The 25,904-nt window shown below is 50.7% G+C and overlaps 10 protein-coding genes and 1 non-coding gene across 11 annotated transcripts; 4 read left to right on the forward strand and 7 right to left on the reverse strand.

Annotated features, from left to right (window-relative positions):
- Positions 1-638: 638 nt before the first annotated feature.
- BDV14DRAFT_202494 (uncharacterized protein) lies at positions 639-1,064 on the reverse strand (the record flags this gene model as incomplete). The annotated part of the gene is made up of 1 exon (XM_073774049.1): positions 639-1,064. One exon carries the CDS (start codon positions 1,062-1,064, stop codon positions 639-641), a length of 426 nt encoding a protein of 141 aa, XP_073625637.1.
- Positions 1,065-1,997: 933 nt separating this feature from the next.
- Positions 1,998-5,189, reverse strand: BDV14DRAFT_191351 (uncharacterized protein; the record flags this gene model as incomplete). Its single annotated transcript, XM_073771476.1, has 5 exons — positions 1,998-3,668; positions 3,716-3,781; positions 3,840-3,991; positions 4,040-4,656; positions 4,705-5,189. 5 exons carry the CDS (start codon positions 5,187-5,189, stop codon positions 1,998-2,000), a joined length of 2,991 nt encoding a protein of 996 aa, XP_073625638.1.
- Positions 5,190-6,010: 821 nt separating this feature from the next.
- BDV14DRAFT_202496 (uncharacterized protein) lies at positions 6,011-8,602 on the reverse strand (the record flags this gene model as incomplete). The annotated part of the gene is made up of 4 exons (XM_073774050.1): positions 6,011-6,092; positions 7,695-8,090; positions 8,176-8,378; positions 8,459-8,602. The coding sequence occupies 4 exons, from the start codon at positions 8,600-8,602 to the stop codon at positions 6,011-6,013; spliced, it is 825 nt and encodes a 274-aa protein (XP_073625639.1).
- A 2,592-nt stretch (positions 8,603-11,194) lies between these two features.
- BDV14DRAFT_202498 (Zn(II)2Cys6 transcription factor) lies at positions 11,195-13,759 on the reverse strand (the record flags this gene model as incomplete). Its single annotated transcript, XM_073774051.1, has 4 exons — positions 11,195-12,298; positions 12,349-12,442; positions 13,181-13,459; positions 13,515-13,759. The coding sequence occupies 4 exons, from the start codon at positions 13,757-13,759 to the stop codon at positions 11,195-11,197; spliced, it is 1,722 nt and encodes a 573-aa protein (XP_073625640.1).
- Positions 12,607-12,694, reverse strand: BDV14DRAFT_t113. The gene has a single exon. It is a non-coding gene; the product is annotated as a tRNA-Tyr (tRNA).
- A 661-nt stretch (positions 13,760-14,420) lies between the features above and the next one.
- Positions 14,421-18,255, forward strand: BDV14DRAFT_191353 (MFS transporter; the record flags this gene model as incomplete). Its single annotated transcript, XM_073771477.1, has 4 exons — positions 14,421-15,082; positions 15,139-15,734; positions 16,721-17,127; positions 17,191-18,255. 4 exons carry the CDS (start codon positions 14,421-14,423, stop codon positions 18,253-18,255), a joined length of 2,730 nt encoding a protein of 909 aa, XP_073625641.1.
- Positions 18,256-19,068: 813 nt separating this feature from the next.
- BDV14DRAFT_202501 (uncharacterized protein) lies at positions 19,069-20,069 on the forward strand (the record flags this gene model as incomplete). Its single annotated transcript, XM_073774052.1, has 4 exons — positions 19,069-19,096; positions 19,184-19,493; positions 19,577-19,672; positions 19,724-20,069. The coding sequence occupies 4 exons, from the start codon at positions 19,069-19,071 to the stop codon at positions 20,067-20,069; spliced, it is 780 nt and encodes a 259-aa protein (XP_073625642.1).
- Positions 20,070-20,485: 416 nt separating this feature from the next.
- Positions 20,486-22,714, forward strand: BDV14DRAFT_210316 (LLM class flavin-dependent oxidoreductase). The gene has a single exon (XM_073775864.1). It carries the CDS (start codon positions 20,518-20,520, stop codon positions 21,982-21,984), a length of 1,467 nt encoding a protein of 488 aa, XP_073625643.1. The 5' UTR covers positions 20,486-20,517; the 3' UTR covers positions 21,985-22,714.
- Positions 21,979-22,714, reverse strand: BDV14DRAFT_177784 (uncharacterized protein). The gene is made up of 2 exons (XM_073769490.1): positions 22,557-22,714; positions 21,979-22,503 (listed from the first exon to the last, which is right to left on the reverse strand). The coding sequence occupies exons 1-2, from the start codon at positions 22,707-22,709 to the stop codon at positions 22,135-22,137; spliced, it is 522 nt and encodes a 173-aa protein (XP_073625644.1). The 5' UTR covers positions 22,710-22,714; the 3' UTR covers positions 21,979-22,134.
- Positions 22,715-23,372: 658 nt separating this feature from the next.
- BDV14DRAFT_210322 (kinase-like protein) lies at positions 23,373-24,766 on the forward strand. Its single transcript, XM_073775865.1, has 3 exons — positions 23,373-23,847; positions 23,919-24,000; positions 24,082-24,766. Exons 1-3 carry the CDS (start codon positions 23,404-23,406, stop codon positions 24,243-24,245), a joined length of 690 nt encoding a protein of 229 aa, XP_073625645.1. The 5' UTR covers positions 23,373-23,403; the 3' UTR covers positions 24,246-24,766.
- On the reverse strand, positions 24,423-25,624 carry BDV14DRAFT_210324 (putative peroxisomal dehydratase; the record flags this gene model as incomplete). The annotated part of the gene is made up of 5 exons (XM_073775866.1): positions 25,452-25,624; positions 25,348-25,396; positions 24,978-25,295; positions 24,825-24,918; positions 24,423-24,765 (listed from the first exon to the last, which is right to left on the reverse strand). The coding sequence occupies exons 1-5, from the start codon at positions 25,569-25,571 to the stop codon at positions 24,423-24,425; spliced, it is 924 nt and encodes a 307-aa protein (XP_073625646.1). The 5' UTR covers positions 25,572-25,624.
- Positions 25,625-25,904: the final 280 nt, after the last annotated feature.

The raw sequence follows: 25,904 nt of genomic DNA on the forward strand, positions 1-25,904 counted from the left end.
TCTCCCCAACTACCACCATGGGAGCCAATGCCCCCGACATGCGTTACCCCATCATGGCCCATTGCGCAGTCGACAACATCGGGTTCTCCGAAGTCATCACGTTAAACAAGACATACGAGAACCTGGCTGCTCTGCAACTTCATCTGTCCCAGAAACTACACCCAATAGGTTCTGCTTCCAACAAGACATCATAACATAGGACGGATTGTGTTCATGCATCAGGGGCTTTTGCGCTTTTTCTTTGTCGCATCGGATCTACTTTACTTCGTCGAAAAGCTATTCTAACGGAAAATATTTGAATTGGCATGACTGTCTCCAGGAGCAAATCTACATGCAATCAATCACCATTGTCTACAGCATTCAGCAACAATCCTTCACGCGTCTATGGTTAAGAATAAATCTACAGCTATCCCGTGCAATATGTCAGGCCCAAAACGTGTGGTGGGGCGTTGGACATCCCGGATTATCGACCCAACGGAGCACAACTCCGATTTGCACCTATACCTATAACCCAACTTCTTGTTACCGCCATAATCACCATCAAAGCACAGCAAACACCAAGAACGCAAAAGAACAAACAGATATCCAATCCCAAACCAATCTCCAGCGAAACTCCACCACAAAGTCCCCACCAACAATCATGACCTACCGCGACGACGACGAGCTCTCCCCAAACGAGATCCGCCACCGAATGCCCGACGCAACCCCCGTCGAGAGTCGTAGCAGAGATGCAGGAATAGTCCTTTATCTAACGAGCCGCTGTACTCGGCGTATGGCCGGAGCGCTTCGGGCCGCGCCGGGCGTAGAATTTCGTTGATTTGAGCTTCTGTTGGCGTCGATGGATTATCTGCTTGTTCATAGTATGGCTCGCGTCCTAGTGTGCCTAACGCAAGCCATTGGCGGAGTAGCCGACTGCGCCGCTGGGTGGAGGATTTTAACTTGCGGTTGGTCGGTTCCGAATTTGGCTCCTTAGAGTATTCTGAGAGAAGGTAGTAGATATCCAGTCCGAGAGTGCCCTGGTCCGGGGACGGAGGGGGTTCTCCGTCGTGGATTTCGAGCGTCATTGTTGCGAGGAAAGGTGGAAGGAAAGAAAATAAGAAATTGATTGAAAAAGACCCTTACAGTTCAATTTAGGTTATTGACCCGCGATTACGCTACCTAGGGTCCACTCGCCCGCTCCGCCCCGCCCCGCCTGCATCTCCGCTTACCTAAAAGGTACCTACCAACCAAACCGGGATGCGAAGGGGAGAGTCTCATGTCACTAGTCACTTTGAGTTGCAGTGTCACGGAGTATTGCAGCCCCAGCCATTGGAGCAGCATTAAGGTCCGGATGGCGTGCCCGCCTGTACCATGGGTAGGCACCTACCAACAGGAACGAGAAGGCTTGTCATCGTCCACCCAATAACGCCTAGAGTTGCGAAAGAAGCTGGAAAACAGACTTCTCAGGAGTGTCAGGTGAGTCACCACGGGCATCTCATGACGCAGCCATCACAAATTTCTACCTTTCCCCAACAGCATCCTCCAGATATTTCGCCAAAAACTTGTCCATCAATCACAGCATCATCCTCAAAATGTCCATTCCAATAACAACCCGCTGCCTCGATTCAGCAAATTAGATACGTCCCTCCCCTCCCTCCTCTTCGAAGTCTACAACCACATGAAGTCTCCCCATAAACAACTCGACGTCGATAATCTGCGGTACTTTAAAGAGATCGCACGCGGTAGCGTTCATTGGTCAACACCCTACACCGGGTTTCCTCTCACTGAGATCACGAATGACAACATTGAGGGTGTGATTAGGATGCTGGATAAGAGGGGTGGGGGTGATTACGTCCTCGTGGACTTCCTGGAGTGCCTGTTGACGAGTATGTGGAGGATAATGAGTTTGAGGCTTACGGGTCGCGTTAGTAGATGGGGCTTTGGAATCAGATAACCAGATTTACATTTCTACTTTGCACTTATTGCACTTTCCCATCGTGTTCTACGTAGCTAGTTCTCTATAGCATCTTTGTCTCGGGTGGTCCCAAGTAACTATCCTTAACCACACTCCCAGTATCAAGTACGATTTTCTCAAGATAGACCTCTGGAGAGGTGGCGCGCCAGACCAATGTATGTTCTCCGGCACTTACATTCCCAAGCTTCACGGATCTCGTCCAGACTGCGTCCTCGACTTCATCCGTCCAAGTGTCGGGTAAATCACCAGCCGTTTCAGGCTCCTCGAGCAGGCGGGTAAAATTCCCCTGGTTCGAGTCGAGAGACAGGGCGTACTCCATTAGGAGGTCCGGATTTGTATCTAGGTTCTGTGTAAGGTAGAGCGTTGCGGTGAGACTTGTCGTTGAGTTGAAGAGGTAGATGTTGTATTCTGCTGTTGCGGAGCGTGCGGTCGATGGTGAAGTTCGAGCAGCGGTGTATGGTCTTAGGGCTAGGGCTCCGGAGTTGGAGCGGGTTCCTAGGTGCGGCATAGCATTGAAGTGCACTTCACCGTCGGAGATATGCTGGTAGTGCGGCGCTTCAATGGATATGTAGCCCGTTGTTGCGGGGAAACCATGAAAATCTTTGGGTGGTGAAGGGAGGTTCCGGACTGGGAGGACAAAGTTATCAAAGTGTGGGAGGGTATCGTAGTGTACGCCAATCAGTACGTCCTCGTTGAAGTCAGCGGGTACATTGGCCCACTCGATCCAGACCTCGAGTTGCTCCTGCTGATAATCCTGTGCCAGTGTTCCTGCTGTAGAAGAGATCTTGATCCAGTCATATGGAATCTCTAGCCGCCACTGAATTGGTACGCGATGATCCCCGCGATGGAACAGCTGAACAGTTCTGTGAGGGCTATATGGATCCATGACCGGCAGGCGGCCGCGGCGGTTGCCTTCTGTTGGCGCGGACCGATCGCACGTCTCACACACCCAGGACTGCCTAACTGCGCTTTGGGAGCCCTCGGCGGCAATGCCTAGGTTACCGAAGACATAGACAAAGTCCTGTCTAGGTTGCACGAACGACAGACTCCGGATTAAATCACGGGAAGGAGCATACCAGGACTCAGAATCCCATTGCTCGAGTTTCGGCTGGCTCAGAATGCCGTCCCACTTTCCGTCGAGTATGGCGTTGTACTCCTCGAGGAGATCTGCGTCAGCTTCGGAGTCGTCCAGGATACCATATGCAATATCATTTGCTGTGTTTCGGCGTTGAATAGCGTACTGCTGGTTTATGTACTGGCCGAGGACGATACGGTGGTAGAGGAGGCCTGCTTGGATGGGATATTGCACGAGGTGGAGGAATGCGGGGTGGTAATCCGGAGACAGATTATCACGCATAGTAGCAACCCGAGAGCCAAGATCTTCCCACTCAGAGAGCACCGTCTCCAGCTCATTGTAGTTGTAGAAAGAGTAGGTTTGCGGTGTGGTTGACTCGTACTTGCGCCGCCCGATGAGACGGCTCTGCTCAAGTAGTATCGACCCTATCTCCTCTGCATAATCTGAACCAAATTCTCTCGAAGCAAAAGCTTCAAGGTACGTTGGAATTTTCTCGAAAGTAAACTTGGAGGAATCCCAAGCAAGGTCCATAGCGAATGCCAGTGGTACCTCCATGGGTTTGATGTCCGCTACGTTGAATACCCATATCCGATCGGCGCCTCGTTCAAGGGCTTGATGGAGCTCTTTATAAACTTTTCCCTGGTCTGGTCAACTTATGCACAGGGACAGCAACGGGGGTATCGTACTAAGTTGTTGGTGTTCTGCCACTTGTAGCTCTTTGGCCGACCGACGTACTCGAAATGATAGTATAGCTGCGTATCCCATTAGCAACATCCCACACTACTCTGTGCTGAGATCGACAGTGTATACCCCTATACCGCCCGCTCGAGCCGCTTCCTCGGCAGTAGGAAGTCGCATTACATTGCCCCAGTTGTCGTCTGTGAACATTAAAGTCACATCCTCAGGAGGAATTACACCCGCAGCGTAATACGTCACGACCTCTTTGTAAAGGGTCCAGACCTCTGTTCAGGTCAGTATTCCACTCCGTTAGAAGGAGAGACGTTACTAACGGCTTACTGCTGTGCCATCTCCGTGGTACTCTCTCAGGATATCCCTCTGTGTAGCAATCACATCGTTGAGAATGGCGACAGGGTCATCGCCACTAAGCTCGCTATCACTGGCACCGCGCAGACCAAGCGTAAAATAACTCTCGTTATTCCCTGCGCGGCTGACACCTTCTTCCATAAACTGTGCAATATTGTCCTTGTTTGTCGTCCAATCCCAGGGCCCTGTCTCGCTCGAATTCCACTCATTCGTGGCTCGCTGCATCGGCTCATGGTGACTTGTCGAGACTACGACCCCATAGTCATCGGCCAGCTGCTGGTTATATGGGTCGTCTGTGAAGAAGATATTTCCTGGTCGTGGGACATACATTCTCCACATTGCAGGCCACATGAAATTTCCTTTCAGTCGGAGAATCAAGTCAAAGACGTGCGCATAGAATTCGGAGTCCAGAGGGTAGTAGTCAACACCGTGCTTCTTAGACCACCAGCCCGTCAGGCCTGGGGCTTCATCGTTGATGAAAATGCCCCGGTACTTGACGCTAGGCTCGCCATGTGTAGTTGTTATGGGAAGCGCGTAGATCTTGTCGTGCTTGGTGGCTGGGACATCGGCCCACCAGTGGTACCTAGAGAGTTGGTCAATTTCCCGTCGCCGGAAGGGATGAATGGATTACGGTGACTGCCCGCATTGCTCTGCGAGGGTATGTATTCCGTAAACGACACCCCGTTTGTCGCTCCCGGCAATGACCAATGCGTCCTTGCCTGGCTGATAGTTCTTGACCACGCCAGTACGGAAGGTTTCCCATTCACCTCGTATATCTGAGACATTAAACAGCCCTCTGCGCTCCAAGGTCTTTATAAAAGTCGAGTTGGCGGTGGCCGCGATGATAGCCGTCTCGGAAATTCCCACGGTCGAAGCATTACCGGAGCCTACCGCATGACGTGTAGGGAGCTGTCCAGTTATCTGTTTTAAATCCTCGGCGAGACTTTTGGTTGCAATATCAATGGCGACCGGGTCGTTGGCATCGTAGATGATCGCGGCGTTATGGATTGGTATAGCACCACCTTGGGGGGTGAAGCTGACAATGGCTTCCTCCAGCAAGGCTAGAGAAATAGTTGTGAGAGCGAGCCATAGAGATACCAATGTATGGGCCCTCATCGTGGATTTGAAAATTTGCGATTGGATAGGGAAAGCTGTGAGGCATACCTAGCCTACAGGTTTATAACATTTTCATATGACGCGCAGCCGACGCCACGGCCGACGGGAAGTCATTATCCAGCAATCAGAGCGGTAAAACAGTCTTTAATTTATTGATCTTCAGGGTCCAGATCAAAGATAAATTAAATCATGCAGGTCCAAGAGTGGCGCCAGTGGAGATCGGGGAAATTCAATCGGAGTGCGGAGGATTCAGATCGGCAGGAATGCCGTTGCCTCCAATCGTGGTTTTGCTATCGTCAGGATTGGTCTTTTGTCGGCGATTGCACCTGGTAATTTTTTGCTGTATGTGTCTATATTATAATTTTTTTACTGGAACGAGCGCGTATTGCCCATCATTCCTGCCTATTCGTTGTATACGGCGTTCACAGCGACTGGAGCATCTAAGACCCGTCCTCCTTTTCCTCGACGGATATCCTCTTAATACGTAAGAAACGCTTTGAATTGCACCCAGAATTGTTTGATCCCTCCATTAAACCCATCGGCTGTCCCGCAAATACCAATAGAGCTCTTTCTCAACCCACTTCTTTTCGCGTCATCATCTGTCCTAGACGGCAACTATCCGAGAAACCTGGACGCGGCGGAATGCCTTGAGACAGACCTGTAGGTCTGAAGATTCCGTTGGCCATAACGCGCTTAACTGAGCCCCTGTTGGCGACTGGTGGATTGTGTACGTTTGCGGAGTGGGTATTTGGGGATGGGTCGGCATCTTGGGCTGCGGCGTCGCGAGGATGGTTATCGTTTGGACGCGGGCCGGGGTAATTCTACACCTGCTGAGCTGGCTCCCTGGGTTTGCCGCTTCGGATGTCGACGACGTAGAGGGCGGTGATATACACCGTTGAGAACCTGGGACTGGTTAGTTCCAGCGCACGATTTTACCAATAATTATGGAAACACAGATGCGAACAGATTTATCATAATTCTGGCGGACTCGAATACGCAGTCTGATGCCGTACAGTATCTTTCCTTTACCTGAACAACACTATCAATGGCAGTTTTCTAGGGTTGAAAACCGTAAAACAGGTTGTAGAGGACGTATACATAAGCGCCATAGGTGTGGTAGCCGGTGAGGTTCTCAATGTATGTCTGAAAGCTGATCTCGAAAAGGAAACTGAGCGCCTAAATAAGAGCGTAGCGGGAGTTAGATGGATCTGAATACGCCCTGGAGCACATAAAAGGGTACGGTATTCATCATTCCAATGGAAGGGGTATTGCTCACCTCGGTACAGACTTCGATTGCACAACCGTATCGTGCTTTTTCTGTAGTCTCAATGGTGATTGCGGCGGCCTGGATCAGGATAATACCTGGGAGGTACAGTTGGGCTTGCATACGGCATATAGCCAAAGCAGGTTACTTACTCGAACCGTGACGATGATCGTTGTGTCGAACGGTAAGTGGCTTTTGAAGTGCAGGCGGTAATATACCATCCTAGTCCTCAGGATTACAAGTGCCATTGAGGGGAAGCCCTGGTGGAGTTATACCCTGTGAGAAAGGTGATATCAAGGTTTAGGAGGTCAAACTAATCATTCCCAAGAACATGCCACCTGGCTTGAGTAAAGGACAATTGAATGGAAAGATGAGATAGACTGTCTCGATTACCCAGATCAGTGCGGCGACCACGCCGAAGGAAAGAGCGATTCTCCAAGTGACAGAGCTGTTTATTCTGCTCATGCTAAAGAAGGATGCGGCCATGATAGGCGAGGGTAATCGATTGTTGAAAGTTGTTGGACGATCTGGTGGCTATTATTGAGCTGCCTTTGGCTTTGGGATATTGGCCGCTAATGGATACTCTGGAATTGGAATTTGGTGCGTTTTGGAGTGGGGACATTGTGGCTAAAGTAACTTATGGCTGTGGGCAATGCCCAGGATTCTTCTGTGCCTGTTATCCTGGCCTCTCCTGGATAGGTTGTACAACCTCGCTGTCTGCATAGCTCAGCCTCGTCTCTGCCGTAAGGACCTCCCCAAGAGAGTGTTTCAAATTGTAGTACAGAAATTCACCTCTGCCTATTTCCATTTGTTGATCTTTTTCGCTGCCTAAGATTTCCCCTGTCGCCCATCTGGTAATTACGCAGGGATGTCCCATGGATGTTGCTGGGATGCGTTTTCCGGTAACGACTCCACTGGATGCGATGTTTCCAATTGGAACTTTTCCTGAATCTTATTCATGTAGCTTAGTCTTAGTGCTGGGGATAGACTAAGGGATTACCAGTCGTCACGGCTTTTCCACGCTGCCAATGACAACCCTTCACATTCACGAAATTGAAACTTTATTCAGAACACAGATATAGTATACACTTCACTCCCTTGTACAAGTAATTCCACCCCGAAAGTATGGCTGTCTCTGGACTCCATAGCCGCACCGCATAATCTAGCGCACTGCCATTGTCCCAGCCAAATAGCCCTCACAAACTCTTCTTCCATCCTGCTATTCCCATTGTGGTACCTACCCAGCAAGTTCCACCTTCCCCTCCGGCACCAAAATCCCCCAACTCCTCCTCGGCGGCAAAACGACATCCATAAACTTCGTCTCCTTCTGCACCCGTTCCTGTCTCTCCGCTCGCGCCTCAGCCTCGGGCTCCTCCGGCGTGGGAACAAGTCGATTTGTGCTTCGACGGGGCTCCTGGGTCTGCTTCTGATTCTGGTTGTGGCTCTGGTTCCGATGTTGAGATTGTTCGCGTAGTGATGAAGAACTGGGCGGTGTCGTTAACTCTGGTCCTGAATCTGGTAATGATTCAATCTCTGCATCTGTGTCGCATCGGAACGTTGATTCGAATTCTGGGGCTGGGTGGCGCGGTTCGTGGATATTGTAGTAGGCTGTTCTGGCGCTGGAGATGAAGAGAATCCTGTCGGGTGGTGGAAAGAGTTCATCGTTAGCGTTTGTATGGACCAGAGAGTTGATAGGAAAGAGGTTGAAAATGAGGAACTTACACGGCAATCCCAAACATACCAGCCGTCCAAGACGAAAGACCACAACCAAGCCCAGCACAGTGGGAAACATTCACGATGACGATATTGATAAACATCCACACGCTGAGACCCCCGAGCAGGATATTCAGGATGAGGAGGACCTTGGATCGTGTCGGGCGTTTGCGGAGGAGTTGGACGGTAACAAATAGGAGGGATAGGACGGCCTGTGCGGAGGTAATGACACTTTATGTTAGTCTCAAATAACTTTTTCTAGTGAAGAATTTGTCTATTAATGTCGACATACCACGCATAGAGAAAGCACTGCTTCGCCGGCTCTGTAGGCGGGCTCATCTAGATCGCCGATGGCCAATAGGAGGATCGAAAGGAATATTATGAGGAAGGATGTAATCGTCTGAAGGATATGTATTGTTCTCATGTGGGAGGCCATGGTTCGCGGGCTGGTTTGGCGTTAGGCCTTGTCGTAGGTTCGTGAAAATTGGTCACTGGGTTGAGGGTCTTGAGGTTGTGATATAGGAATCGTGGAAGGTCAAGTGGTGTAGGTATCTCTGTCAAAGTCGCAGAACTCTTGTAATAGTTCTTTTCCAAATGAACCCTATATCTTTCAACTGGCTAAGATTGTTGCTGGGAGGAAGCGTTGAGTCATGAGTAACGTTGTGCAATTGAAATTACCCTTGGCCTTGTAGCACCTAATAAAGACATTTGCTACGTAGCTGACTCTGATACTATGCCCAGTGGCTGAAACAGGAGACAGTCAGGCTAGCTAGACCGTTACATTACTGGCCCATTTCATACATCCCTCGTCCAAGAAATAAGAACTCCCTGGCATATTTTCACCTCACTATTAGGGACATCCTTCCTGCCAGTCTTTACGTTTGACGCTGGGAAAAGGCCCTCATCGATCAGCAGCTGTGGACTGGGGTTGAACATCTCCGCTCCCGGTTCAAGGCTCCTCTTCACTTTCAGCACCCGCCGGCACCCCCCAGGAATCTCAAATGCAACGCCTAATCCCTACCATACACATCTGAATTACTAATTATGTCCACACATCGTTTTCCGCGTCAGAGTCGGCAGCACTAGATAACTATCGCCTCGCAACCACCCAGCCCATTATACAGAAATCGCTGTTCCCTATTCCAATACCAAGATCCACCCTGCCAGAATTGACAGTAGACTATCTCCTAATCCCCAATCATCCCAATCTCGACTCGTTCTCTTCCCTCAACCACCCACTGCTGCCTCTTTTATGATTGAAGCCGGCATCGTGGCTCTCAATCGCAAGCTTATTCACGGTCTCTCCTGACGATCTTCATCTTCCATCCATCGGGCCTTTCTCCGGTGGAAACGGGAACTGTTACGCCCTCTTCGACATTACGCTGGTACACCTTGATTTTCCAGTTTGTCACCCAAATATTTGACCGCATTCACAGATCCCATTCATGACCTCCCCTCACAGATCTCATTCCCGGTCTGTTAGGATCCTTAAAGACTGACAAGCCACGAGTGACGTTACACAGCGGAGACATGAATTCATGCATAAACGTATTTGGAAATAATTCATAAAGATCTTGACCCCTGTCACACCGTTAGGTTCCAGCATTTAGAAACGGTCCAGGGCGCGGAATGGAAGTAGGGGACCCCTGCCCGAACAAGCCGGGATGCGCCGTCTCACAGGGACCACGAAGGGAATCTGCATCCGTACTTCCATTTAGTCCTTGCTAATCTGGAATGCTCAAGGCCCTCAAACTCTGATGGAGCATCCTACCCTGGAATACTGGCCCTCTACATGCGATATCTGCCTATTGTATCAGACTACCTAACGATCAGGCTTTTTCTCGCATCCAGGGCTAGGGTCATTGGAATCTGACCCGCTGGGATCCTGTAGCCCTGGTTTGGACAGCGTGGTACGGAATACTTTCCAAGCCAGCTTTCTCACTGGCTGAAGGAACTTCCATGCAGCGAACGCGTGGCCGCAGTTCCTCAAACCTCGTATCACCACCCTCCTACATATACATACATTCCCAGCCAAGCAGAGCTTTAACCAGACTTGGTTAGTCCAGTCAGCCTTGCAGGTCAATACGAAGTGCCCGGTTGATATTTAAACGTACTTCAAAAATCTCAATTTTCTCCAGAGCAGTGGAACATTGGACATCTGCATCTGCAATCCAGACCTCTCACAAGCACACATCTTGCTTCAATCCGGTTACAATACATTGCGCTTGTTTCAATCCCCTATTTTCCATTGCCCAACCAAGTGTCTGCGTTCTCCCTAATACAACGCACAAAATGAGATCCATAACAATCAAACTCCTAATCCTAGGAACAACCAGGGACCTAAGCGCAGAAAGCTTCTTCAATATGGTACACTAACAGCACCCTCCATTCCCAAATATCAAATACCAAAATAGATACTTCCATCAACTAACAGAATCCGAACCAGTTCAACCGCGCCGCAATCGCGCGCCTTGACGCCATACGCGCCATCCCCGGAACAGCAGAGTTCATCGAGTCCAAAGAAGTCGAAGCCCAGGGGCACGAACCAGTAACGACTGAAATAATAATGCGCCAAAAAGATACCGATCAGCTTAATTCGCTATATTGCTTTGAACATGCGACGCCGCCTGATGTTATTATTGCTATTTTTGATGCTTCTTCCCGGTTATCACTTGAAGGGGATGGAGATGGGTTGTGCGTTTTGGGTCGTTGCTGATACGGCTGGGGCTTGGGAGGCGGTTGGTGGAGGTACGGGGTTCGGAGAGAAATGGGATGGTGGAGTCCGGATGCCTTCAGTTACTGTTGGTGTTGGGGAGGGACGGGCATTGGCGGGGAGGTTTGGGTGTGGGTTTTCTGTTATTTCGAGTGACAAGGATTGCGATGTTGATGGGGTTGTGTTTGATGTTATTGTGGGTTATATGGATAATCACCCTGATTTTGGAAGTGAAAGGAAGCCGTGTCCGGAAAAGAGATCTATAGCGAAGAGGTTGTTTAACCTCTTTCGCGAATCAAAGAATACTTCATGATATCAAACAGTCGGCTGCCATCCAATCTGTTGCGCCGGCCACCTCAACCACTCGCGATCCTCTTCTTTCAGCGCAGCATATACCTGTCCCATAAGCCGTGCACTTAATCCCTCCGTCCACCAAGTCCACTCAACCTGCCGAACAGCAGCACATATATACGAGAAAACAATCAATGCAGTGGGCTCCTCCTTCCTCAGAAGCTTCAGGTACTCATCCGAAGCCTCAACCATCCACGCAAATACCCCCGCCGTCTCAGCCATACTCGGCTTCAGTGTAACCGCCAACGCACGCGCAACGCCATCGATAGCGTCCTGGTACACTTGTTGTTGTGGAGTATCATCGGAATGGGTTTTTGTGACCATATTCTTTAACTCAAGAACGTACATCCTTCCTTCCTGGAGTGCTTCTGGGCTCTGTCGGACCCTACTCACGAATTCGCCGTTGACGAAGATAGGCGCTAATATCCCCATCTGGAACTCGTGTTTGTCGTCACCTAGGACTGCTCGGATCCCGCGGAATAATCTTATCCACTGAGAAAGTTGGCCCTCGCGTGATAGAATCAGGAGGTTGCTATTCCTTTCCATATCGGCGCAGGAAAACATGCATGTTAGTGATGAGAAGAGGTAAAGCGCTGCGGCGTTATCCGTCACGAGGGATGTTATCTCGGGAATCACGCTTGTCACGGCAGCATTATGGTGCAAGTGGGCTTGCGCGCTGCATTCTGTTCTTCTAGAGGGGTTTGAGTGTGCTATGTGCAACGCTGATACAGCGAGAAGCGCATGCAAGAGGAATGGCGTTGAGAAAGCGATCCGTGGGACTTCATCGCGCCAGAGTGATTGGATTGCGGGAACACGAGACGTCGTGTAGCAGGTTGAGGTCATGAAGTGGTGGAGGAGTTCAAGGTCTTTGATGTTTAGAGGCGATGAGGCGGATAACGTTTGATGCGGACTTGGAGCCTGATCCAATGTATGTAGGGCAAGATTGGAGCTACTGCTGCTGGCTGAGACAGGCGAGTGTGCTTGGTTCCGACCATGGGCGGAATTGGTGAAGGAGCAGGATACGCCATGGATGGCACATTTGCGGCATCCTGGCTTGCTCTCGTCGCACTTTGGGTGTCAGCCTTGAGGTTATTCGGATATCGGAGAGGGCGGTTCACCTTGACCTTTCGCTTTTTGCACTGTAAACACCCGGCCTTGGACTTACGGTGTGATCGAGGACCGCGAGGGAGTGACATGATAAGAGGCGACTCGCTGTGACAGATTAATGTTGTATTGGTGCTTGGAAATGATTAAATAGAAAGTGCAGATGTAACGCTGCTGCCTTCATAGATCGAGACTCAGCCCCAGCCCTATCGATATCGATAACGATAACCGTGGTGAAAGATACCCGCCAAAAAATGGACTTGACAAAAAAGTCCCTCGACCCGGAGTCGAACCGGGGATCTCTCGATGAAATGCCAGATATTACAGTCGAGCGCATTAAACCAACTATGCTATCAAGGGATTGTTGAAAAATACCGTGGAAATTGCCATCATACTCGGCCATTACATTTTGTGCTGACTTGCGATGCTATTCCTGTTTTTACACACGCCGGTCGCCGACACACTGTTTCTCACGACAGGCTACAAGGTATTAGTTTGTATAGTTCGTTTTATATTTTTAAAAAGGAAGACACGTCTTCAGTCTACTTCGCGAAAAACGTGTAAACAAGTTGTATAGGCCTTTGTAGTGCTAAGTCCGCTTCTGTCGCAAGATATATATACTCGCGCTGGTGCTACTAGACCTGGCACAACGAGCAATCATCCCCGGCCGCCATCTACACGACAAACAATCTGATCTACAAAGTCCACTCACTCATATCAGGATGAGGACCCAGATTCTGACCCCAGAAGAGTTTGCCCCGTGCGGGGATGACGCCCGCGCGGGCACTGTCACTTATCACCATGGAATCATTATTTGAGCTCTGGCGGGAAATAGAGCGAACGTACATCCAGGCAACCTTGAAGGCCTCACGAATTGCATCGCGTTCTCTCCGAGAGAATGACCTGAAAAGTTCATCACTGAGTCCGATCCAAGGCGCGTGGTCCACCATGACACGATGGATGAATCTGCCAGGTACCAAGTCTTCATACCCCAGTCTGCCCTGCTGGAATCGTCTGATCTTGAGTGTATATTGGCTTCCTCCAGTAGCTAATGTCTTCAAGTCATCTAGGATCGCTGTCCATCGTTCGGCGCGGATAGTCCATTCACCGCCTGCACAGTGAATCCTAAGATACTCAACATTTGATGATAGACAGAAACATCCACAGTAAGAATACTAACTGCACAACAAGATTGAAGACAGCTATATCAACTGGATCGGTCGATTTCCGGCAGCGGAATACCCCGTATGCGGCGCTGGGCTGGCCGCGGGAGAGCTCGTCTTCAAAGTACTCTTCTGCGAGAACTCGGTCGTTTTTGTTGCTGTAAATTTTCTCGATTATCCATTCTGAGGCGGTGTTTGTTTTGGGATTTGTCATTTGGATTGTTTTACCAATCCATTTTGTGAAGAATTGTTTGTCTGTCATTGTTGAGGAGTTGTAATGGAACTGTTGTGATTGACGAGCCGCAGAGAATGTTGCTTTTTTTATCTGCTGGCTTTTGTAGATATTCGATGGCTAAAGACTTTATCGGAATCAAGGAGCCTCCCACTCTCAACTCAAACTAAGAAGTCTCTAAAGCTATACAGAGTACCAGCGGAGTATAGAGGCGATCTGCCCCAGTAGGCTGGACTAGTCCCAAGTAAGCCTAGCCAACCAGATTCTCACCATACTCAATCAGGACTAGTCAACAGCAGCGTGATTTTCACGTGAAAGGGAAACATCTCAACCTCTGAACAAACTTCTCTCCAATAGTGGACTGCACAAATCAACAACTTCCACAACCTTGATCCAATTTCCGCCCCAAATCATGACCAGGGACCCTTCTTTCAGGATGAAACTCGAACCATGAGGCTGAGTCGGACCAGCGATCTTTAGCGCCGAATTAGCGCTGGTGGAGGGGGGTCACCAAAACCTGAGCAATCACCGTCGCTGCTTTGACTGCGGCATGAGTTTCTTTGGATAGGGGCCAGACCACGCCAGGCACAAGGCACCAACCCCAAGTTTTGCTTAAAATGTGATCCATTTCCTTCTCAGATCTTTCTCTAGATCTCATACCCTCTCATCCACTTTGTCTACTATCTACAAGATGGGCAAGATTCAACTCCCCTCTGAGCCTCCGGTCGGAGAACCCTCCGCTTCTTCCTCCGACGATCTGGAACTCCCCTCCTACGACGAAGTCGCTCACCCACCACCCCAACTTCAATCTCAACCTGATAACCCCCTCTCCCTCCCCCCAGATGCGTATAGCATTTCCGGCGGCCAGAAATACCAGAGCATCCGTGGTGCCGCCCGCACCGGTGGCGTAGCGACCCTCGATCCTGGCTTCTCTACCCACGTCACCCTCCTCGAGTCGCTCCTCACCCAGCAGACTCGCCTTCCGCCGCGTCCCTGTCTCGTCATTCACGGCAGTCACAAAGAGACTCGGAAGAGTGGAAACGAGACGAAATCCGAGAATGTCACCGACTTTAATTTTCGCATTGACCTTACCCGGAGTATCCTTCGTTGGGGCCGCCATGAACACATAGGACCAAGCGAGCGCTGGGCGTATACCACTGTTGTTAGTGATGGCGATGGACAGAAGGCATATCGTGGTGGAAGGACTAAATCGCGCGCGCATAACTCCGGTCGCATTGCACTGGACGGCGAGGAGAATGAGCGATTGATGGATGAGGAGAACGGTGGACAGGACTACCCTGGCCTTAAAGGCTGGTGCGAGCGATTTATCAGGGACCCTGCCCTGGTGAAGTCGTATGTCTCTCTCTCAAAAACTGTGTCTCGAAGGCTTAAGCTTACCACTGGTCTAGATTTACCTACCGCCGCCATCTCCACGGCTTCGACGCCAATCCAATGAAAGCAGCCCTCACTACGCACATCCGCTCAACGGGCTACCAAGGGCACATCAGTATCAGCCCCGTTATCGCCAATGGCTTCGTCACCTTCTACTCTCCGCACTGGATTAACAAAGCGCGCAACAATGCCTGGATCTTCTGGCCATGTATTATCCTGCAACTGTGGATCATAACCTGGCCGATTATCTGGTTCTTGGAGCGCCGGTACGAAGTTGTCCAGTCGAAGTGGTTCTCCTCCAAGAACGTTGCGGACTCATCGGTTCCTAATTGTTTCACCAAAGTTTATGCTGGTGGGCATGATGAAGCTACGGCTGCGGAGCTATGGGCGCCTGTTGTTCGGGAGGCGGCGTGGAAGGGAGTTTGTCATGGAGAGATACTAGGAGATTCCGAGATTGAGGAGTTCAACAGGCAAGGTGCACAGCGACGGGAGACACTTGGACAAGCAGGAGAATTGGTCAGTCGGGGACAGGCGATGCTCGGAGCATTTGGAGTCAGGAGTATCGGCGGTGTCAATGTGACAGGCGGATGGGGAGGCGACAACTCAAGCTCTAGTTCGAGGTTCAGTTTTCGACTCGGCTAGTCGTCTGCCTTTTGACAGCAATCACTTTTTAATACCCGCCTTTGATTTTCTGTTATCTTGATACCTCGCGATAATGATGTCGTCATGCACTGCAATCCAGTCAGCAATTCAGTTTTCACCTTTCTCTCGGTCATCGAAGAAGCAAATCCACCACTCCCACAAATCATGGACCCCAAAATTTATCTTCCTAACTTGAACGGGCGCACTAGGACTACCACTGCAGCTACCTATCGACTGCTTTATTCATTTCTTACCCTTTGATCCTATACCGGAAGTTGAAATGATTCAAGATAAGACTCGGAAGTGCAACGATACCAACCGAACCAATCACACTCCCCGCAGCCCTACAAATCCCCCGACCGGACACTGTCAACGTGGAACAGCGGATAAAATCCCCGGATCTCATCGCTGTTTTCGGCATACTGTAGCACTCTACTGTACAACGATTCAGAGCTACGTACTAAACACGTGACGCAATGTAACATCTTCTCAAAATCTACAGACAATTAAAGCAAGACACGGCGATGGGCGGGATGCACGGCAGCGCGTCAAGTGTCGGTTAATCGCTCCCCGAGAGCCTGCAGATCTCGGCTTGTTAGGGTCTGGGCTGTTCCCCTCCCCGGCTGAAGGCAGTGGGGAGCTCTGCTTCTCCAATTTTTATCCGGGGCTTCTTTTTCTTTTTCTAGACTTTCTCTTTCTTTCTCCTTTAGGGAACTCAAGTACACCTGTCGTTGCGAACATTGGGTATTTTCGATGCTATCATTGCCGGAACCGCTATAGTAACCTTATGGAGAAAGTCGAGCCGAAAGAGGCCGCCCCAGGGCCTCCGGCTGTAGAGGTGCGATCACTCTCATTTCCCAGGTGATTTAACAGCAACTGACAAGCCAAAGATACCCCGAGAATCACCAAGTACCTCAGAATCACCGTCAGAATCTCTACAAGCAGAGCAACCCTCAGAAAAATGTCGCAATGTCCTTATCAGAGCGATCCTCTGGGCTCCCCCACATACCCGCTGGAACCCCGACTCCCCTCCCAAGTTCAACATGGCGCTGAACCTCCTCTTCGCGTTCGCCGGCACATTCACCGTCGCAAATCTCTACTACGCTCAGCCACTTCTTGATCTGTTAGCAGACTACTTCGGCGTAACGCAGGAGCGCGCAAGTTTAATACCGACATGTTCGCAGGCTGGGTATGCGGCGGGCCTTATATTAATCTGTCCGATGGGCGATATGGTGCGCCGACGACCGTTCGTCTTGCTATTAACATTTGTGACTGCGACTATGTGGTTGGGGTTGTGCTTTACGACGAGCTTCAACGTTTTTCTTGCCATTAGTTTCTTGAGCAGTTTTACTACTGTCACGCCGGTATGCCCTATCCGAAACCACCACCCCCACCGGAAAAAGATGCTAACGAGAGCTGCGGTAAAGCAAATCATGCTCCCCCTAGTAGGAGACCTTGCCCCTGCGTCGCGACGCGCAACGGCCCTGTCCATCGTTTCGTCCGGTCTAGTACTAGGCCTGCTCTTCGCCCGGTTATTGTCCGGAATAATCGCGCAGTCCTCATCCTGGCGGAACGTTTATTTTCTCTCGCTGGCACTGCAGTACTTTATCTTCATATTGCTCTACGCCTTTATGCCCGACTACCCATCTACAAACAAAGACATCAGTTATTTCAAGATCCTCTGGAGTATCCTGGGCATGTTCACAAAGTACCCCGTCCTCGTCCAAGCAACGCTCATGGGATTCTTATGCTCGAGTACATTTACCTCATTCTGGACGACACTTACTTTTCTTCTCAGTGGAGACCCATATCACTACGACACGCTCCAAATCGGCCTCTTCTCTATTGCTGGTCTCAGTCCCATGATTTTCAACCCGATTTACAGCCGCTACGTAATCGACAAATATGTCTTCCAATTCAGCATCACCGTTTCACTACTTACCGCCATGACGGGTATAGCACTCGGCGCTTACACCGGCACCTTTACGGTAGCAGGCCCCATACTCCACGCCGCCCTCCTAGACTTCGGAAACCAAGCAACCATGATTGCAAACAGATCCGCAATCTACGCCGTGAACCCCAAGGCCCGGAACCGCGTGAACACGGGGTACATGGTGGGTTGTTTCGTGGGCCAACTCATGGGGACGGCGGTTGGGAACAGGGTATATGCTCAGCGTGGATGGGTGATCTCGGGCTCAGTGAGTTTGGGGCTTGAAGGGGGAGCGCTTGTGCTGGGGTTATTGAGGGGCCCACGGGAGAAGGGATGGGTTGGGTGGCGCGGGGGGTGGTTTTTTAGGAGGGTGCATTCTGCGCAGGCGAGTTTAAGTCCGAATGCGGATGCTGAGGGGGACCCTAATGCCAATGGCGTCGGGAATGGGGGTGCTGCTCCTGCTCCTGCTGCTGGCGGAGGTACGGGTGCAATCGACACCGCTGCTGCTGCTGCGCCAAACAACACCGACACCGAGCGGGATGTTGAACAGCAGGCAAAGTGAATGCAGTTAGTCCCAGTCGCTCTGTGGTAGACTGGTTGGGCGCATACATGGCCTGCACTAATGAAAGATAGATATCTGAGCTATAGACTTGATGAATGCCATGAACTATAATTTTCAGCTGGAGCCAAGTAACATAAGGTATACACATAACAGCGCTCGAAACTACGCAAGTCGTTCTTTCCCAATTGACGAGGCTAGCTACCTTAGCCCAGTCGCGCCTTCCTCCGGGTTACAGTCCTCCGTCGGCGTAGGGTCGTGCCTTCCCTATTGGTTCGGAAGGGGCGGTCCTTCCTAATCTGGTGTCCGGGGCACGGGACGGTCCGCTCGGCGAGGGCCCGGTCCTCGCTCATTTGTGCTCGCAAAGTTACTCGTTGCAAACACCATCACGATGGCTGGACCTTTCCCTGGGAGCGCTACCTAGTTTCATTAAGCTTATCGCAAGCACAGGAGTGTCATGGTCGCAGCTTTACGGGGCGTGTTATTTGAGGCCCTGTTCCTGCTCGTCTTCGTAGATGAACACAAGATGAATCAGCGCTTCGGTATCAAGAACTTTACTGCACGGACACACGAGGAGGCGAAGACGGGGTGGTATTACCGTGTCAAGCAGGGATGGAAATCCGAGTCGTGCACAGGAGGTATCCGAAATTTGTCAATTGCGCGGCTGCATCACCATGTCCATTAGGATAAGCAAGACAAAGCCACCACACAAGAGCTCATGGCGATTGAGGAGATGGGCGATGAGTGCAAAGACGCATTCGCTAAGTTTCAAGAAGCAGGCAGAAGAGGCTGCAAAGCGAGCTCCACTCCCTAGAAATGGAGAAAGTTCAAGGTCAGAGCTATGGTAAGTCCTTGGAAGCGCCGCGAATAGTCCGAGTTGACCTGGAGCATGTTCGCCAGTCTGGTACGTGACAGAAATACTTCCCGGAAGGCATAGGTGTTCTTATTAATCTATACCTGCGGTCCACGGAGCATGATGGACGCGCCGTGGTGGAAACAGCCTCTGCTGTGGGTATGGATCTAAGCGAGGTACACTACGAAGTCTTCCATGCGAACTCGTCGGGAGATCCATTCGCAGCTGAAGTCGAGATAGAGGAACAAGAAAAACAGCCGATTTTACATGTCGAAGCGCACCAGACGGATGTGGCGCTCATTGTTGTGCCGCTTCCAGTTGTTGTGGGTTTGAACATGCCGACTGTTCAGAAGGTCGGGCTGTTTTTTATGTTTGTTATTGGTTGCGCGTGAGTCTTTTCTTACCCATACAGGTCCGGAGGGGCGAGGTTTGTGATGTAGGTGTGGGTGGTACTGATTAGGTGTCCTGCAGGACGGTCATTACGAGTGTCATTAGACTTTTTACGCTCTTTCCCTTCTTAAGGACGCAGGATAAGACGTATCAGATTTCTTGGACAGATGTATGGATGTACGTCTATCACTCTCTCACTTGTCCCTGTCTAATAGGTATACCCACTAGCAACGTCGAAGTAAACTCCATCATGATCTGCGCCTGCCTCCACTTCCTCCGACACTTCCTCCGACGGTACGCACCTAAACTGAGAGGCGAAGGGTCCAGCACGCAGAAATACTTCAAGAGCTACGGTGCGTACGGTGCTGGTGGTCCGTCCACGACGCGATCGTGGCGACGACGGCATAGTATTTTGCAGGATGTGATTGAGTTGGCAGAGCATGGGTCTGGTGTTAGAATTGTCAAGGAGGTGCAGTGGGATGTTACGGAGGAGAGGAGAGATGCGGCGTCAAGGTCGGGGGATAGTGGGGAGGTCAAGATTGAGAATCAGAGGTTTTTTGCGCCGGGTGTTTAGGTCACTGCTACTTACTCTGGTCTGCACTATACTTGGTAAAAGATATTCAGAACATGGTAGGTTTACGTTTGTTGAGATTTATTGGGATGAATTGGTTGAAGATTAGGGTTTACATGTACATAGCTGACTACGGTACATATCGCCGAGACATAAGTAATGCAATGCATCACGACATGCAGGACACAATGACGTGCGTACCGGCCGAGAGACATTTCATATTGCAAATTTACCCCTCGGACAAGCAACTCAAAGCTCTCCGCTGCGACCATTAACATTGCGCACAAGGTGATGATGGCGTGCTTGTGGGCTGGGATGGCGCGCCGGCTCTCCAACCGATACCTGGCTATACTAATATATCCGATAAATATCCCCGCTACCCCTCCAAGCACCTCTCTCACAAGATTGCGATTGCTTTACTCCGAGCACGCGGGCAGGATAGTTAACCAAGATGGCTTCCAATTCAACCCGTGGAAATGCCACCCCCGGCAAAAAACAAATCATCCTCAACGCCTTCGTGATGAACACCCCAGCCCACATGGCCCCCGGCCAATGGCCGCACCCGCGCAACAAAACAGCAAACTACACGAAACTCTCCTTCTGGACGGATCTCGCCAAGTTACTCGACAGTGCTGGTTTCCACGCAATGTTCATCGCCGACACTTTAGGTCCCTACGACGTATACAAGGGTCCCGCGAACGTCGTACCGGCCCTTGCATCAGGCGCACAGTACCCCGTTAATGATCCGATGTACCTTGTCCCCGCGATGGCGGACGCAACGAAGAATCTTATCTTCGGTGTCACGGCGAGTTTAACGTACGAAGCGCCGTATTCGCTTGCAAGAAGGATAAGTACCGTTGATCATCTTGCTGAAGGGCGTATTGCATGGAATATCGTTACGAGTTATCTTGATTCTGCGGCTAGGAATTTCGGGCTAAGCGAGCAGATTGAGCATGATGAACGGTATAACCGCGCTCATGAGTATATGGAGGTTCTGTATAAATTGTGGGAGGGGTCGTTCCGGGATGATGCGGTTATCAAGGATAGAGAATCGGGGGTGTATATTGCGCCCGATGCCGTCCGTCAGATTCATCACCAGGGGAAATACTTCAGGGTTCCCGGCCCACACTTCTGCGAGCCGAGTCCGCAGCGGACGCCGTTCTTGTTCCAGGCTGGTGTGAGTGAAGCTGGGAATGGGTTTGGCGGGAAACATGGTGAAGCCATTTTCGTTGCGGGGCAAACGCCTGAGGGTGTGAGAAGTACAGTTGACAATATTCGGCGCGTTGCGACTGAGCAGGGGCGGGATCCGAATCATATTAAGGTGATTGTTGGTATCACGCTTATTGTTGCGGCGACGGATGAGGAGGCCTATGCTAAGCGGGAGGAGTTCCTCTCGTACGCTGATCAGGAGGGTGTCCTTGCGCTGTTTGGTGGATGGACGGGTATTGACTTGAGTTCATATCCTGATGACGCGGATTTCCGGTTTGCAGAGGCGACGAGGGTCCAGAGTATTGTTAAGCGATGGGCATCAACTGTTCCGGGAACAGAGAACCTCCCCTGGACCAAGCGGCGGATTGTGGAGTTCCTTAGTGTCGGTGGAATCCAGACGAAAATCATCGGTAGTGGAAAGACTGTGGCTGATGAGTTGGAGCGGTGGGTTGAAATCTCTGGTGTTGATGGTTTCAACATCGCACATATCACGAATCCGGGGAGCTTCGAGGATGTTATTGAGTTCCTTCTGCCGGAGCTCAGAGCCAGAGGTCGATTCAGAAGCGAGGTTACCAGGGAAGGGGCTACAGCGCGAGAGGTCTACTTGGGCGAGGGTCAGATTCGTCTGCCAGAGGATCACCCGGGAAGCAAGTATAAGTGGAGGGCTGGAGAGAAGGTGCCCAAGTATGACGAGGAGGGTACGGCTTAAGTCTGCATCGAATTCATGTACCACCCTTATTAGTCAAACAATGCATTATTCACAATCGCAAACACCAACAGCAGGGAAAATTTAAAGATAGTAGTTCCCTTCCTTGTCCAAATATGCTCCAGCCCAGTCCCACTCAGACAAACTCCCGCCCTAGTACCTACTCCTCCTCGCCTGCGAGATCGCCACCCCAAGTAAAAGCCCAAAAATAAGCGCGGAAATAAAAGCAAGCGCGATTATCCCCCAGACGAACCTCTGATATTGTAACTTCTGGTGCCGTTCAACAAACGCATCGCATTGCGCGCAGTGGGAGTGAGCCTGGAATGTCGAAGGCGGAGGGAGAGGATTGGAAAGGCGACGTTCCAACTTGAGTTGGGGGAGCCAGGACTTCTGTAGCTGGATGCCGCGGCATTGAGTGGAAAGAGGTATCTGTTGTTCTTCGTCGGGGACTCGGTGGATGGTGGTTGGGGTGGTGGAGGTAGGATTGTCGGTGTAGGTATCTTCGTGTGCGACGGCAGAGTACTGTTCCTCTGTCAGTCTTCTTTGTCCAGAATTAACAGAGCGGGTGAACATACACCAGAGGAGTTATGAGGATGCAAGTGTCCCTGCTCATTGATATCCTCAACGAGTTTCTCATAAGGAGGCGCAGAGTCAGATTTACCAAGTCCAACCATTTTGTTGTAGAAGTCGAATCCAGTAAATGAAATTGGATTCTTGATTATATCCATTTGCTTTCCACCAGGGTATTGACTTCCTGGCATGTAGTGTTTTATGTGCCTCCAGCAATACTGTTGCCTACCTGCAGGATGCGGGATGGTCCAAGCCACGGGGCCAAGTATGGGGGCGATGCACATAGCAACAAGCAACGCCCAGCATGAACAAGTGGTTTTAACGCTTTGATGCTTGGACTTACGGGGCGCCTTAATTAAATTTGTAACGTGATTCGTCCATCGCGTTTGATATCAGGCGCTTGGCCTGTCAGAGGGGATGGCTGGAGCTAGGCAGCGCAGATACTGACCTACTCCATACAAACATCAGCGTCGATCACCAAGCGTCTGATCTAATCTTGTCCCTTTTGCCACCTTATCTGCTCTAGCTCTTCATGGGCGTCAATTGTACCTGTATACGTGTCCATTGGGGATTCAGCATCGTCAATTCAAATGGCACTGGGCGTTCTTGAAAGCGGCGGGCCCTAAGCCAACAAACTGGAATGTATACTGTCTCTTTCAGGAAAGACATATCGCCACATTTGAAGGTAAATCTCACCTACCCATCTCTCTGGGTTGCCTTTGGCAACTCCCTATCTACTGACTAAGCGACAGCATAACATCAACAGAGCGCCCAGTTCAACTTCAACTTCACCCTGTCTGATGTCCTCTTTTCTTCCAAGGCCTATCTATACAGGCTGTTTTGATCTACAATATGTCAAGCAAATCTGGTTCAGCCACTATGCGCCTCCCGACAGTCACCGAGATCGAGCCTGCAACGGACTTTATGAGCCTACCAGAGGCATCCACCAAAATCGTCCGCGTCAACGACCATTTCGCAGTGAAAATGGGCCACGGTGTATCTCTAATTGAAGCCGAGAACATGAAGTTCTTAGCTGCATATAGCAAAGTTCCAGTCCCAAAAGTCCATGCGGCATTCAGAGATCCTGCCACCAACAAGGCATACTTCATCATGCAATGTGTCCCTGGCGAGACCCTTGAGGCGATACTACCATCCCTCAATATGGCCAGAAGAGCTATCGTATGCAAGGTACTCAAAGACGCGATTACGGAGTTGCGCACTCTACCACCGCCTGATTCCCTCGGGATGTTAAATCGCACACCTTGCCTGGACGGGGTCTTCTGGATACGGGGACTGGTCCAAAAATCTCAGACCCCTTCAACAATCAAGAAGAAATAAATCTCGCCATTCTGGAAAGACTTCGACAGACAGAATCAGAACCATATATCAACTTGGTACGAAACATGGTCAATCAAACACTAAAGAACCACCGCACGGTCTTCGCCCACGGTGACCTACAACCAAAGAACATTATCGTCGAAAGACTTGCAAATAGCAATGGAGTATCGTAGTTCAAGATTACACTTATAGACTGGGAAGGTGCTGGCTGGTATCCGGATTTCTGGGACTCCTGCAACGCGACGATTGCGTGTCGGTTTAAGCCTGATTGGCTTGAGCTTGTGCCTGGTATACTGGAGCAGTATCCGGTGGAGTTTCTTATGATGCAGGTTGTATATTCTTCTGTGTTTTACTAGTCTGGTTCTTGGAGCAGTCAGAGCGGAGGGCTAGGGGGCATTGGTCTAACGCATCCCTAAAATATAGCTAGACAAGATAGGGGAACGCGAGAAATATGCAGGTGGTTCGATGGACAAACAGCGAACTTCCAACGCTATATAATGCGGTTCGATATAAAATGGCGCCGGACCGGAGCCCTACAACTTCGCACCCCCCTTTGGCACTTTAATCAGCGCGCGCCCATTACTAAGAACAACCTTCCCATCCTGATTCTTCGTCACAAACCTGACCTCCTCAAACCCATCCTCTACATTTCCCGTCTTCCACCCCTCAGTAATAAGCCTATCACCCGGCTTAACCGGCGACGCGAACCGCGCCTGGAATTCGCGGAAGTTGGCCGGGTCACTACCGCCGAAGGCTTCGAGGATCTGGTGCGCGGTCGAGTTCCAGCTGTACAGACCGTGGATGATTATGCCGCCGAAACCCATTTTTTGCCCGGGTTCGGGGGTGGCGTGGAGGGGGTTGTAGTCGCCGTTTAGACTTTTGTTATTGTTAGTATGGAGGTGGAGGGAGATGGATGGGTGGTTGGTTAGGCTTACCGGTAGAGCTGCGCCGTCTCGGTCGTCGTTTGGATTTCACGAACGGCATCGGGTTTGCGGTCTTTTGGTGGCGGGTAGTTCGGGGTAGCAGGACCTATCCATATTCACCTCATCAGCCAAACATCGCCCATCAAAAATGAAGTCTAAACAAACCCTTCGGCCCACCCCACCCCCCCTGCCCAACATAAAACGCGCTCCCCGTAACAGTCGAATAAACCTCACGACTCCCAACCTCAACAATACTCTGCTCCGTCTCAACAACAGAGGCCTTGCCCTTATCATATACACCAACTACTCTACTCCGCAGCTCGAACTTCTTCCCCGCGCTGGTGGTAGGGAGCTGCTTGAAGACCGTGATCTTGCGCTGTCCGTCTACGACGCGCTTGGGGTCGAATGCTGGTACGCCGGGGATTGGGGAACCTTTTGAGCGGGAGTAGAAGTCTGTTACTTCTTGGTCGGTGAGTTTGAATGCTGCGATTGGTTGTTAGTGAGGTGTCTCAGTGTGACAAGGGAAGGGGCTTACGGAGAATGATTGGGTAAGTTGGGAAGACAGCAAAGTTGGGGTGGAGCTCCTAGTCTCGAGTTAGAACTTTCTATCGCTGTTAGTTAAGGAATTGACAGGCATACAAAAAGAAAGTGCAGCTCCTTCGAGGTCGCGCCGATGCTGTTAGCGAAGAGGAGGACATCGCGCTTGAGCCAGGTGACCTCCTTGGAGGAGAATTCGTGACCAGCGCCTGGGCCTGACATGTTGCAGTTGCAAGTGGTAATATTGAGTTGTCTGTCAGTTTGAATACAGTGGTTGACAGCTTTTGGGGAAAGATGATCGAGCCCAGGTCTTATGTATGCGGGGACGTGCCAAGCAGCCGAGGCTGTGGAGCGCTGGCCGAGCTGCCGAGTCGCGGTCCTGATTCGTCGTTTCGGCCTTCTTGCTCACTAATCTTGGGTGAAGGCGTTTTCGCTTGCTTGTTCAAGTCCTCCACCATTTGAGAAATGAAGGTCTGAGTTCCAACGACACTGCTCTGGGAGACTGCAGATTCGCCTGCGGAAGAGGAGCAGCTTCGTGAAGAGTCACGTGATAGG

The sequence above is a fragment of the Aspergillus stella-maris genome, assembly GCF_047715825.1.
Source record: "Aspergillus stella-maris strain CBS 113639 unplaced genomic scaffold BDV14scaffold_48, whole genome shotgun sequence".
NCBI classification, from domain to species: domain Eukaryota; kingdom Fungi; phylum Ascomycota; class Eurotiomycetes; order Eurotiales; family Aspergillaceae; genus Aspergillus; species Aspergillus stella-maris.